Consider the following 13741-nt stretch of genomic DNA (forward strand, 5'->3'; position numbering starts at 1 on the left):
CCCATTCGGATTTAATCTGTTCCCCTGATTATTATGGATGCATGTGTGTGCAAGAGGTTGACACTATCCAAAAATGTTCTTTGACGCATGGTGGATTGGAAATGTCATGCTGGGTTTCATACTCTTTCTCTCTTTACATGATATGTGGTTGTTCTGAAATTGAAGTTCTGTAAATGTCCCAACATATTGTGTGTATGTCATGGGTTTTTTTCATAGTTATAACATTACCTGAATGTTTAAAAGCTACCATAGTCTTAACATATGATAAGTCTAGATTGCGATTTATGTAAATGACCCTAATCGATGTGTGTGAGTTTACCATTCCCTGCATTTATAACCAGTAGGATGAACATACCTATTTCTAACATTAACCGCATGTTAACTTTCTCCTATCTCCGTAGAGCATGTGTGCCTGGTTTATATTGGTCCAAGTGTACATCACAATGTGGCCAATGTCGGAACAACGTTTCTTGTAACATGGCATATGGGAGATTTGGTGCTGGGTGTCAAACTGGATATCAGAGGCCACTGTGTCAAGGGATATACAACTCACATTTTGATTACAGACACCAATGTCACAGCTACACTGTGATAAAAGACACGTAAAAGACACGTAAAAGACACGTAATTTTCCATATGTGTACACCACAAATATGTTCACTGCACAATTGTATACAATCCGTATAGTTTGAGCGCCAGTCAATACGTAATTCATGCAATGTGTCTCTCAATATGTTGTATATCGGTTTGTATAGAATCTAGGTTTGATCTTAAATCAAAGAAATGTATGTACACCATAATTGCCTTACCGGCTCATTACAGTATATTTAGAAACATTGTTGAGATGATGTTTTACTGAAAAAGTCGTATCCTGATACAGCTTGTGTTCCTGGTTATTATGGAAACCCGTGTACAAGATGTGGCAACTGTCTGAACAACGCTGCTTGTAGTGATCAGTATGGGACATGCGGTAATGGGTGTCAACCTGGATATGAACCTCCACTGTGCAACACAGGTAACATAGTTTATTTCATCTGGAGTGAATATGTTAAAAAGTAGTTGTACTGTGACCAGTTGTTCCATAAACAAAAAGGCACAGCCAGCTATAACCGCAATCACTTTTATTCTGTTGGTGGCTTGATAATCATGATTTAGTGGTGTGGTAGAGTGGTAAAAAGGCTGAAAAATGCAAATAAAGCCTAATTAAGTCTATTATTATAACTTGAAAGTTACATATCTTTATAATTATTATTTTGGAACAAAACCATCTTGAGCAAGCGTTGTTTGATATTTTACGACACTTCACTCACGTCAACTTCGATTAGGCAACAACGAAACTTTGAAGAAACTAAACAAATTCAAATTATGTTTCTTATCATGTTGTACGGACACTAAAATGGAAAATAAGAATACATGTTTGGAGCTTAAATAAAGAAAAATTCGATCATCCATCAATCTATCCTACACAGCAGCACTGAACTTCATCCTGAAGCCTTCCTTGATGGTGATTTTAGCGGATGGTATGAAACGTTATATGTAGAGCTTCATGTGCACATGCTATGAAATAATGGACAGCGATTTCTCATTATTACAGCGATTTCTCATTATTATGGCAAAAGTATTGTCACTTATATTTGAGTAATGACACAATTTATTAAGTGCAAAATCATGCTTTCTAGCCACACCATATATACGTTTCTATTGTGTTAACGACTGTCAAAGACCAGATACGTTTCACAAAAAAGCCACGATAGTGTAACAAACAAATCTAAAGCGTCAGTGGAAAAGAATAACCATTCTTTATTGTCCGCCGAAACAGATTCCATTTAGCGTCAATGGCAAAATAGCTGTGAAAGTTATACGAATGGACCAGTGAAAATCAGTGGGTTCTCAGGGATATTGCTCAATGCCGATTGTAATAGACCAAATACCTGAGATCCTGCTTAATACCAATAGTCATGCAGATAATCTTAATCACACTTTAGTAGATATGGAATTAATTCCACACAAAATTGTATATTATTTGAATTAAAAATAACTGCCTGCTGACTGACATTGAATGTTTCATTATCGTGATCTGCATCATTAATTCTCTCAGAACATCTGGTTTCAGAAAGTGTGTCATTAAGGCCCTCACAATATCCCGCCTTTAGAATGTGCGTCATTAAGCCTCTCACAACATCAGCTTTCGGAATGTAGGTCATTAAGCCTTTGTCAATATCTGCTTTCAGAATGTGCGTCATTAAGCCTCTCACAACCTCTACTTTCAGAAAGTGTGTCATTAAGGCCCTCACAATATCCCGCCTTTAGAATGTGCGTCATTAAGCCTCTCACAACATCTGCTTCAGAATGTGTGTCTTTAAGCCTCTCACAACATCTACTTTCAGAATGTGCGTCATTAAGCCTCTCACAACATCTACTTTCAGAATGTGCGTCATTAAGCCTCTCACAATATGTTCTTTCAGAATGGGCGGCATTAAAGATCTCACAACATCTGCTTTCAGAATGTGCGTCATTAAGCCTCTCACAACAACTACTTTCAGAATGTGCGTCTTTAAACCTGTAACTACATCTACTTTCAGAATGTGCGCCATTAACCTCTTACAATATGTTCTTTCAGAATGTGCGTCATTAAGCCTCTCACAACATCTACTTTCAGAATGCGAGTCATTAAACCACTCACAACATCTTCTTTCAGAATGTTCGTCATTTGGCCTCTCACAACATCTTCTTTCAGAATGTGCGTCATTTGGCCTCTCACAACATCTTCTTTCAGAATGTGCGTCATTAAGCCTCTCACTACATCTACTTTCAGAATTTGCGTCATTAAGCCTCTCACGCTTCTGCTGTCAGAATGTGCGTCATTAAGCCTGTCTCAGCATCTGCTTTCAGAATGTGCTGATGGCTATTATGGTTCCAACTGTACTGCTTGTGGTCAATGCAAGGGAGGCAATTGCAACTCACAAGATGGAGAGTGCACTAAAGGATGTCAGCCTGGCTATGAAGCTCCATTATGTCAACAAGATAAGCCATGGCCAATTAAGGAGAGGGTGTGTGTGTGTGTGTGTGTGTGTGTGTGTGGAATGGGGGGGGGGGGGATCTTCCAAAATTGCTCCGTTACACATGGTGAATTCGAAATGTAAAGCTCTCTCTAAGAAGGGTTACGACCAAATCTTGCAGGTCATGTATGAGGATTGACTTCAAATATTTTTAAGAATACCTTGCACAATCAATAAGCAATTTATACATACATAATTGTACCAGCGTCAGCCAGTAAACGAACAGGAATACTGAATGATAGTATGACGTAAGACTAATTCCCTAACAGTTTCATACAAAATCAGCCTTCACATTTTCATGGATATAGAGTGTGTCAACAACACCTATGGAGAAAACTGCCAATATCCCTGTGGCAATTGTCTTAATGGGACGTGTCAGCCCTCCAATGGCTCATGCATACTTGGGTGCGAAAAAGGTTACAAGGGTGATTCCTGCAAGCGTGAGTAGATCAACAGCTTTAGGTATTTAACAATTTCCCCTCTCCTTTATTCTAGACGTTATTAAAGACATTTGATATTATTTATTTGCGACCGTTAGAAATTGTTTTGGAATATCAATACATCTTTGATTAGTGCCAATATCTTTCATAGTCTACCCTGAAATGAAACTTAATCGCACGTAACACCTTAATAACTCACTCATGAACCAAAGCATGGAACTTGTTTTTGACTTTTTGATATTATAGTGTCTACAAGCTCTCAAAAGGGCGACGATTCCATATCCAGTTCTACCGTTGGGGCAGTGAGTGGAGCGGCAGTAGCTATACTAGTGGCAGTGATCCTCGTAGTCCTGTTGGTCGTCATCAAGAGGTATGTGTCATACTTATAATATCGTTTTATGACATCTTATATTCATGAAAGATGAGTCTCTTACCTATTGGTTTAATCCACGACAGAGTAGGTCCCAAGTACCTAAGGCACCATACAATTTGGATAGGCATGAATCCGAACATCTTGACTTCAGTCACGCGCTTGCCAGACTCAGTGTTTAACAGATCGTGACGTATAGCCGGAATATTGCTCACTTTAACGTCAAGCAATATTCAGTCACACAACCACTGAAGCATATATGGAAGGTTTTACTTGAATATACACAACGGAACACACTATGACAGTGATAAACATTATAAAAGTTGTTTGGCATTGCGAAATTGTACCACACTTCTAAAGACGTGTATGCAATGAGTATTAGTTCTACGGAAACTACCATTAATTGTACTACCATGTACATATACATTAAAACAGAGGATGGTTTATGTTCCAGAAGACGTAATATGAAGTCTCAACAAGAAGAAAATACAATTTCTCTCGGTAAAGTAAAAGGTGTGTCCTATCATGTTAGTACTACGGTGATGAACTATTATTCTCGTTTTAGAATTTGTCCCTTTTTTATAGCAAATGAGGAACCACAATTTGCTCGCACTGATGAGCATGCTATGCTTTATCTCTGTCTATATCAGGAATGTGATAGAAATAATTACGATTTAAGAGTGACAACGTCGTGTCGCGTGTGTTGACATGTACACATTTTCAATACAACCATGACACCTAGGATATAAGTACACGTACATAGTCAATACATCAGACACCCTATTTAGTAGCATATCTTTTTAAGGGCATTTACCTGAAACAAAAGAACAAGATGTTGCAATAATATCTGATTGCTCTTGTTTAAGGTGAGAAGGACGCTCCTGCTGCAGGTAAACCTGCGCCACCTGAGAAGCCTGCTAAGAAACCAAAGCCTCCTGCAGACAACGTGTACGAGAACTCGGAGCCATACTACAACGTCGTCCCAGCTCCTGTGTCCCTTGACAGACTCAAGCAGTACGTCAGGGACAGAGTGACGGGCGTGGGATTCGAACACGAGTACAAGGTAGGGCGTGGTTAAATTGATAAATACAAAAGTAATCTAAAATTAAGACATACCTCTTTAAAAGCACATTTTCATTCGTTTCGCAAAAGCGTTGCGTTATCATGGCGTTATTCGGGCATGTGGGTATCTATAATATTGGTGCTTCGTTTGTTTCCATGTTGACTTCATGCAACAGAGGAAACAAAAGTATGTGTATCCCTAACTGTTTGGCCAGTCTAAATCGTGCCCCTATGGGTTACCTCCATGCTTTCTTTGTGACGCAGTCCATATACAATCAATATGAATACACTTGCAAAACGATCTAGTTCTTAAACGGGGTTATTTACTTGTAATTACGCAGCATAATCCCTTCGCTTGTACAAAGACGTAATTTAAAATTAATAAATTGTTTTTACTAGTTTACTAGAAACAAAATCAGTAAATGCACTGCCGTGTCACTGGATTTTCTGGTCCATCGATCACTCGATTGTATGGTTTGTTTACAGCAAGAGTACTGCTCTGCGGCGTCAGCTAATAAATACTTACTTTTGTGAGAATGGCTGGTGCTACCGGTAGGGCTGGACATGCCTACCCTTTTCGCGAACACCTGGTGTTATCGCTGATTTTCAGTTGTCCATTCACAAAGGTTCCACAGCTATTTTGCCATGTATTCCAAATGGAATCTGTTTCGGCATTGGCGTTTTATATTTTCAGCTACTACGTTACGGAACAAACGGAGCTCATGTCGAAGGGAGAAAACCTGAAAATAAAAAGAGGAACCGTTTCTTGGAACTATTTCCATGTGAGTTTTAGAAAAATAATAGTGTATATATAACAGCCTATTATTGGCGTACATGTACGTTTTGTGGTATTGTTTTCTAATGACGTGTAATTGTGTTTGCTGGTTAATAAAAACAAAACTTAAATAGGATTTGAACCCCATTTGAAATAATAATGGCTGGCTCCATTTCATACATTAAGTCTGGTTCCATATGAATTGTTCACACATCACATGCCACTTTCACGCTGAAATCTGAATCATACAATTATCAAATTATCGCCTTGGCATGCTGAACATTGTAGTCCTGTTAATAATGATTGCAGAACATTCCTTTTCCAGATCAGTATTTTTTTATATTTTCACTATATATGACCAACTACATAGATGAATGTCACAGTCATGTGTAAATGAAAGTTTCAGGATATCAGATAATACGTTTGATGTGATATATAAATGATTGGAAGAAGATATACACTGACTAATATTCATATTTGTCTCATGCAGGGGTAAGGAAGCATTGTTTTGAACGTGTTATCTTTGCTCTATAATATAAATTTATAATTCAATTTCCTTAATGGTGTGAATTCTAAATAGTATCTCCATTAAGTGTTTCCTCTGAAATGAAAACATATCCTTATTTCTCTTTTGAACAGATGACGACAGTCGCGTTGTTCTGATGCCAGATGGTGATGCCACATGGGACTGACTATATCCACGCCAGCTACATAACTGTAAGCCACACTTAATCAAAGGGTTAGCTAATCCTGTATGTATATCATTCAAAACTGCCCCTTGCAAATAAAAGAGTGAGCGAAAAGTAATTTTGTATAATGTGTTTGTCATCTGTCACTGTACAATACGTGTGTTTGTTTCAGGGCTTCTCCGAATCCAGTGTGTTCATTGCTGCACAAGGTATATGTCTTGAACGTTATTATTAAACATTTATAGACCACTATTACTGTATCATTTCCTTCATTGCAATCCTACAAAGTGCATCTGTGAACGGTTCTATTTACAAACATGATTTTGGATGACCTCCTATATTTGTTTGTTTATTTGTTTGTTGTTAAACGCCACACTCAACAATATTCCAGCTATATGACAGCGGTCTTTAAATGATCGAATCTGGATCAGATAATCCAATGATTGATATCATGAGCACCGATCCGCACAATTGGGATCCCTACCCGATCCCGTTAATCACTTATTACGCCAACCCGAAACTCCACCCGTCGGCCTCTTCTGACTCGGAATTCACACTACCAATGCCAGAGTCATACCTCTCTTCAATAATCATGCACACACACTATTTCAAAAATGGTCATGTCATGGTTATTATATTCCAGGACCAAACCCTGTAACTGTGAACGATTTCTGGAGGATGCTGTGGCAGGAAAACGTATCGATCATCATCATGCTAACTAGAGTCATGGAACTAAACAGGGTAAGCTGAACTAAAGAGTAAAGAGTTTACTTGAACACAATCATCTTGTAATAATCTTTGGTAACAAACGTCTTTATGTATTTGCCTTCCCTCGAGCAACCTTGATATAACTGATAGGTTTTTGGGAGCCGTCTAAAATTAGAATCAGAGGTGCATTATTGACCTTTTCAGATATTAATTATATTACCTACATATTAAGTGTTAAAACATTACATTTTGCAGTTAGTCTAAGTCAAGGATGCACATAACCATCCACTTTTTACAGAAAAAGTGTGAACAATACTGGCCTGACGAGAACGAACAGAAGATGTGTGGTCGCATTGTCATCAAGCCACTGTTGGCCACAGTCAGGGCGGACTTTACCATCAGAAGATACAGTGTTCACCATTCTACGAATGTAGGTCTTTTGGTCCTGCGCGATACTGAAGCACATGTTGTACATAGGTTGCACATCTCCTGGGGCATGTTACTTTGTTCGAAATATTCCTCTGTTTACCTATCTGTGAATGGGTACCCGGTAGAATGAAACGGTTATGAGACAGTCACTGTTAACCATCTAGGATATTTCTTGTGGCTATTAAAAAGGGATTTGTCGCTTTCATCATTACCATTATTTGTACTTCAAAATAGTTAATTTAAGGAAATCGGAGTTGTGCAATATGTTGTTATCAGAATTGACACTTCCTCTGTTCCATATGAGTGAGTGAATGAGTGAGTATGGTTTTATGCCGCTTTTAGCAATACTCCAGCAATATCACGCCGAGGTACACCAGTAATGGGCTTCACACATTGTACCCATGTCGGGAATCGAACCCGGGCCTTCGGCATGACGAGCGAACGCTTTAACCACTAGGCTACCCGACCGCCCCCATCCCATATGAGACCTGTAGATCTGTTTCATTTGAGATGCTATTTCTAGCCCTCTGTCAAGAGGACAGTGACACAGCTTCACTTCACGTCCTGGCCTGACCACGATGTTCCTTCAGCGCCGGCTCTGGTCGGCTTCTGGAAGCAGTACAGGAGTCTGACGTCATCAGAGGAGGACATTACCGGACCTGTTGTAGTTCACTGCAGGTATGTTGCCTGTGACATTTCCAAAATACGATTTCGCTTTCAAATAGAAACAAAATACCTCTACCCATTCAAGTGGCACCGTTTGAAGACCTGCACAGTGATACTCGTTTCCAGAGGATGTCTAAAGACCCTTTATCGTACCTTCATATGTATACTCAGCATATACAGCATACCCAGTGATATACAGTCGGATACACTGATCCTTTCACTTTTACATATTCTTTTTACCTATATCATGTAATCCTCATTTTAAAGATTTTCCCTTATTTTGACAGCAAAACTGCAGGATTCATATCAAACCATGCTTAATATAAGATGGGATGTGTGTAGGCATTTTCATTTTTTTCTACAATATACTGTGCCTCAGTTTCCTGTACTATAATAATATCGTATTACTGCATTATTGCCATGTAAACTTGGGAAACGTATCTGCAAGAACGTAATGAGAAATGGAGGATAGGGGTTGGTTAAGACGTTTCTCTAATATGTGAATACCTTATCATCACCGTATTTGCGATCTCCGAGTACTCGACCTTCATATATAATTCCCTGGTAATTTATCTCCATATCACCTACTGTTTATCTGATCTCCAAATGACTCACCTGCATATCTGACTTGCTGGCAACGTATTTTTTTATGGCTTCAGCGCTGGCGTTGGACGTACGGGGACGTTCATTGCGCTCGACAACCTCTTTCACGAAGCCGAGTCTCTGAACAAAGTGAACGTGTTCTCGTGTGTGTCCAAGATGAGAGAGGCTAGGATGAACATGGTGCAGACTGTGGTAAGTCCAAACTTTAAAAAGGCTAAACATGATTGTTTGGTAGCATTATGACAATTATGTTACTTTTTCAGTTATATATGATAACCACATAACTCACATTAAAAGAGACTACATTCTAATGACGACATTTTTTATAAACACTTTTTGCATGTTTCCAGGAACAGTACCGCTTTGTTCATGATGTTCTCCTTGAAGCTCTTGGGAGCAGGGGCACTTTTTATACCTCTGCTGAATTTGAGAAAACAATTGGAAGTGGTTTGACATATACCAGATATGAAGAGGCGGAGATGAGCAGGCAGTATCAGGTACAACTAATGGGCCACGAAATAGCTACACAAAAACAATGCTTCGTTATTATGTTTTTGGAAGGTGGCTTTGCAAAGTGGATAAAATGCTCACACGTCACGGTTCTGTGATATTGCTGGACTCTTGGTAAAAGTGGTGTAAAACATACTCTCTCACTAACTGTTTTGACTGGACCAGCAACATTTGCGTAAATAATCTAACCAGCTTGAATGTGATGACGGAAATGACTGAAGGATTTAAACTTTTATTTATTTATGTCATGTTTTGGTACACAGAGACTAACAACATCATGTTACAACAGTGATGTTATGTGATTCTATGTGATGTAGTCAAGGTAAGCCGATGCAATGAATACCCTGCTGTCTAATAATGTCAGTACTATTAAAGCTAATCCTGGTGCTTCAGCTTCTTAAATCACTATATATATATGTTTATATTAAATGTCTTCGATTACATGTATACTGTATATATATGTTTTCTCCCATATTAATTAGTCATCAAAGATGAACACACCGTACCTTACATTGCTTGTTTCCGCAGTCACTCAAAGCGATGCAGCAGGACGTAGATGATGATGCAGTGTCTGCAGCTCAACTACCGGAGAACAGAAGCAAAAACAGGAATCAAGACATTGTACCAGGTGAAGTCAGTATCAAAATACGTCTACGTGTATGAGTCAACGAGTCGATGTTAACATTCTGTCCCTTCTGCAATCTGTTCGAAGGATCAAAGTCCTGTCATAAGGACGAATTGGAACTTGTGTTGGTCAGCGGGCATTCCATCCACCCACATTGACATTAAGATATTTGTACGTACTATTAGTTAATATTATTTCTAAATAACACGCACCTTGTTCAAAATTTGAATCCACAAGATTGTACGTGCAATCGTCATACAGGATTATTAATGTTTAGAAATAACAAACAAAGATATGCAATTCCAATTTTTGACACAAAATACACACTGCCTAATCACTGTGACTGCGTCAGATGAATATAACATTATTACACTCTAGGTAAGACTAACTCCATCCTCAAAGCACGAGGACCAAGATTAAACTGACTAAGACGTCTCCATTTTAACGAGAGAGACATGAGTATATATGTTCGTTCTTGCGTCGTAATCTATGTTTAGATAGTCTGATATATACTACCAACATCGGTGTTCAGTTTAGGGAACACCCAAGATTACTAACCTAATCTTCTTTATGAAATAACAATCGCATTATTCTTTCAGCGAACAATGTACGACCCTATCTTTCCACTCCCGTGCCAGGCCATAATGACTACATCAACGCAGTAGTGCTTCCAGTAAGTTCACTGCTGTCTTCTTTGCATCAGTAGAAGTCATGAAATATCACATGGTAATAGTGTTTATCTGCAGGGATCTGTTTCATTATTCATATTAATGTTAAATTCCTTTGCCACTGTTTGTTCCATGCATGATAACGATGATAGTTGTCTGATTTGTTTTGACTCCAGTCTGCCACACGTGCCCAAGGTATTATGGCAACCCAGACACCAGTGACACCGACTGTTGTTGACTTTTGGAGGCTGGTGTATGAACACGACTGTTTCACCATTGTCTGTCTCGAAGACGATAAGGTTGGTATCGCACACAAGGATTTACTCCGCTTTTGTAAACATAGTGTTCAGTTGTGACATCAAACATGGGCATCAGCTCGTCACACTACACTGCAGAAGAAGAAGTAGTCAACAGACACTGCTGCAAATGGCATGAGAGCCTAACAACACCCTTGCAGAAAGCCTAATAAAATGCGCGGTCAGTAGTTTGCGAACACTTCAGATCATTTTTGATTAATGTACCATCCAACGCTCCCTGGTTTTTTTCCCTTATTCAGAATATGTTTATTTGAAGTAAACAAACGTAGCCTATACTATACTATTTAGTTTTACTAACTTCAAATATGGGGCATGTAATGCTATCAACACGTGCTTCATACACAATATAAGTTGTCATTGATGAATTAAATAAATAGTGTGGTTTCTTATAACATCTTCAGTTTTGATATGTGTGTAGGTTTTCTTTGGTAACGAAATTTCAGGTGATCATTGGGAACTTCATATATGTCTTATTTGAGTTAATAACAATCTCAAATGCGTTTATTTTCGCATTCATCTCATAGTTATCCTTTCAGAGACTTTATCCCATGATGGATCAAGTGTTGGAGATGGGACCTTTCCGAGTCACACACAGCACAGAGGACACTACAAGAGACATCTTTTCCATCGTTCAAATAACAGTAACACTGAATGAAGAGGTGCGACCTCATTCACCAGTCGACAAATCATATTGTGTCATATGAAAGCCCATAATATTTATTTTGGTGTCAGGAAGTCTGTGAGTGAATGTAGTCAACAATATTCTAGCAATGTCACGGTGTACTGCAGATAATCGAGTCTGTCTCAGACATTTAAATCAGATAGGGTAGCCAAGCTCTATGAATTTGGTGATTGGTGTCACTCATGTCGGGCATGGTGTGTTGGTCCAATCTCATTCAATCAGATCTTAGTTTTTGCTTCTGCTGAAGTAAAGGGTCACATCAGACCAACCTTTCGCGAATTTTGACTGACCAATGGGATGACTGACAAGAGACGATATTAGCCAATCTGAAAGGCAGCTTTCTCTTGCTTTGTGGCTTTAGTTTCAAACTGGCGGCTACGTTTTGAAAATTCTCGATTTAAAATTAGAAAACGCAACAAACGAACATTCTAGAATGGCAAGTAGATGACCTAGATTGTCTAGATTCAGTAGCAAAACCTGTGATTGTCGTTTGGAATACCATGTGTTAAATCTTTGGAGCATGCATGATCAGAAATCGGATTCCAACTGTCTTTTTCATGATCTGGTAGGCGACGCTCTGATTGGTCGGATAAAAGATCTTCCTGTCGTGACCCTTAATGAGATGTCCTCATATCTTTGTTTAGCGGAAGCGAGATCTAAGATCTATCTGATTATAATGAAATTGGATCAACACACCAAACCCAATAAAAATGACACAAAGCTGCAGATTTGTAGAGCATGACTACCCAATTTCCATTAAAGTTGTTTGTTTGTACTAAAGTAGGTGTCTGGGATAGGGGTGTATACATGTATTACAATCTATCACTTTACATCGTGCGCATTGTATCACACTTTTGATCAGACGTAAAGACTGATGCCACGAGAATGCTACTTAAAACAATATCAATTTCACTGTAATGTGTATGGTTTCCAGATCGATTCAAGTCGCCTGATCACAGTGTACAAGTTGAAATCCCGCATCCCTGGGAGCACAGAAGCTATGCTGGAGTTCGTGAATGAGATCGACACTAAGGGTACTTCCGAAGAACACAAGACACTTGTGCATTGTCCGTGAGTAGAGTTTCTGTTCAAAATAGTTCTTACAAAAGATGAATATGCAACATAATTTGTAAGGATAGTTCAAGACAAGAAAACAATACTGTTTGTTCCATCCTATCCCCCTGGTCTCGTTACAGCGACGGTGCCCGACTGTGTGGAGTGTTCTGCAGCATCCTCAACATAATCAGCAAACTCAGACTGGACAAGGAAGTGGACATTTACCTGACCATCCGGGAACTTCAGTGTATCAGACCCCAGTTCATCCAGTCGTATGTGAGTACTGAATACTGCTCTACCCTTGTACTATATCTAACACCCATTGTGACCTCACAGAAACAGAACGTTGTTGTCACAGTTATTCTGATTTACTGACGAAACCTATTGTCTTCTTATGTTAGTTTGCGTTAAAAAAAACACTTATGATTAAGAAAAATCCTTTCACATATTTCGTCATTAAAACAGTACCAAATTGATTTGAACTATAGTGTGAGAATGCAGTACTCTATTCTTGCCTGTAGTCATATTTACAGCCTGTGTATTCAAACTGCAGTGAACAAATCTATCAGTATGAAATGCATAACATGAGCTCGTTGCTAATTTCAGAGCTCTTATTTCATTCCCCAACATTTGCAAGGGATAGGATAGCGTCGGTGTTACGCGCCGTATTAAATTAATTAAAGTATATATATACGTTATATGTTCAGTTCACGATCACTTCTGGATCAGCAGACGCCAACATGTATTATCTCTAGTTGTTATATTCTGTTGTTTTAGGATCAGTACAAGTTCTGTTATGACATGGTGAAGGAATACCACAGGGCTTCCAGTGTCTACGCAAACATGTAACCCGGGTGGGTCAACATGGATCTTAATCTTAGTCTTGGGAGACTTTTTATGTCTCAGGTGCTATTAAGTCAGTTCTTTATCTCAGTATATTTGTATTATTGACATGATTACAGTAATGCATGTGTTCTCAGCTGTGCAACTGTTATAATATACATCTTCATCATGCACCTGCAGACAGACACGGACATATTTCAGATGGGTGTAGTATTTCCTGATCACTCAATTACAGTGAA

At 38.8% G+C, this 13741-nt stretch overlaps 2 protein-coding genes across 2 annotated transcripts; both read left to right on the forward strand.

Annotated features, from left to right (window-relative positions):
• Positions 1-3380: 3380 nt before the first annotated feature.
• Positions 3381-6398, forward strand: LOC139460274 (uncharacterized). The gene is made up of 6 exons (XM_071241778.1): positions 3381-3499; positions 3746-3869; positions 4324-4382; positions 4736-4932; positions 5626-5713; positions 6346-6398. Exons 3-6 carry the CDS (start codon positions 4334-4336, stop codon positions 6396-6398), a joined length of 387 nt encoding a protein of 128 aa, XP_071097879.1. The 5' UTR covers positions 3381-3499; positions 3746-3869; positions 4324-4333.
• Positions 6399-8957: 2559 nt separating this feature from the next.
• Positions 8958-13508, forward strand: LOC139460276 (receptor-type tyrosine-protein phosphatase U-like). The gene is made up of 9 exons (XM_071241779.1): positions 8958-8993; positions 9152-9298; positions 9840-9939; positions 10536-10609; positions 10781-10903; positions 11458-11580; positions 12538-12674; positions 12800-12935; positions 13437-13508. The coding sequence occupies exons 1-9, from the start codon at positions 8958-8960 to the stop codon at positions 13506-13508; spliced, it is 948 nt and encodes a 315-aa protein (XP_071097880.1).
• The last annotated feature ends 233 nt before the right edge of the window (positions 13509-13741 follow it).

The sequence above is a fragment of the Haliotis cracherodii genome, unplaced genomic scaffold (assembly GCF_022045235.1).
Source record: "Haliotis cracherodii isolate W230 unplaced genomic scaffold, xgHalCrac1.p SCAF_14, whole genome shotgun sequence".
Classification (NCBI taxonomy): domain Eukaryota; kingdom Metazoa; phylum Mollusca; class Gastropoda; order Lepetellida; family Haliotidae; genus Haliotis; species Haliotis cracherodii.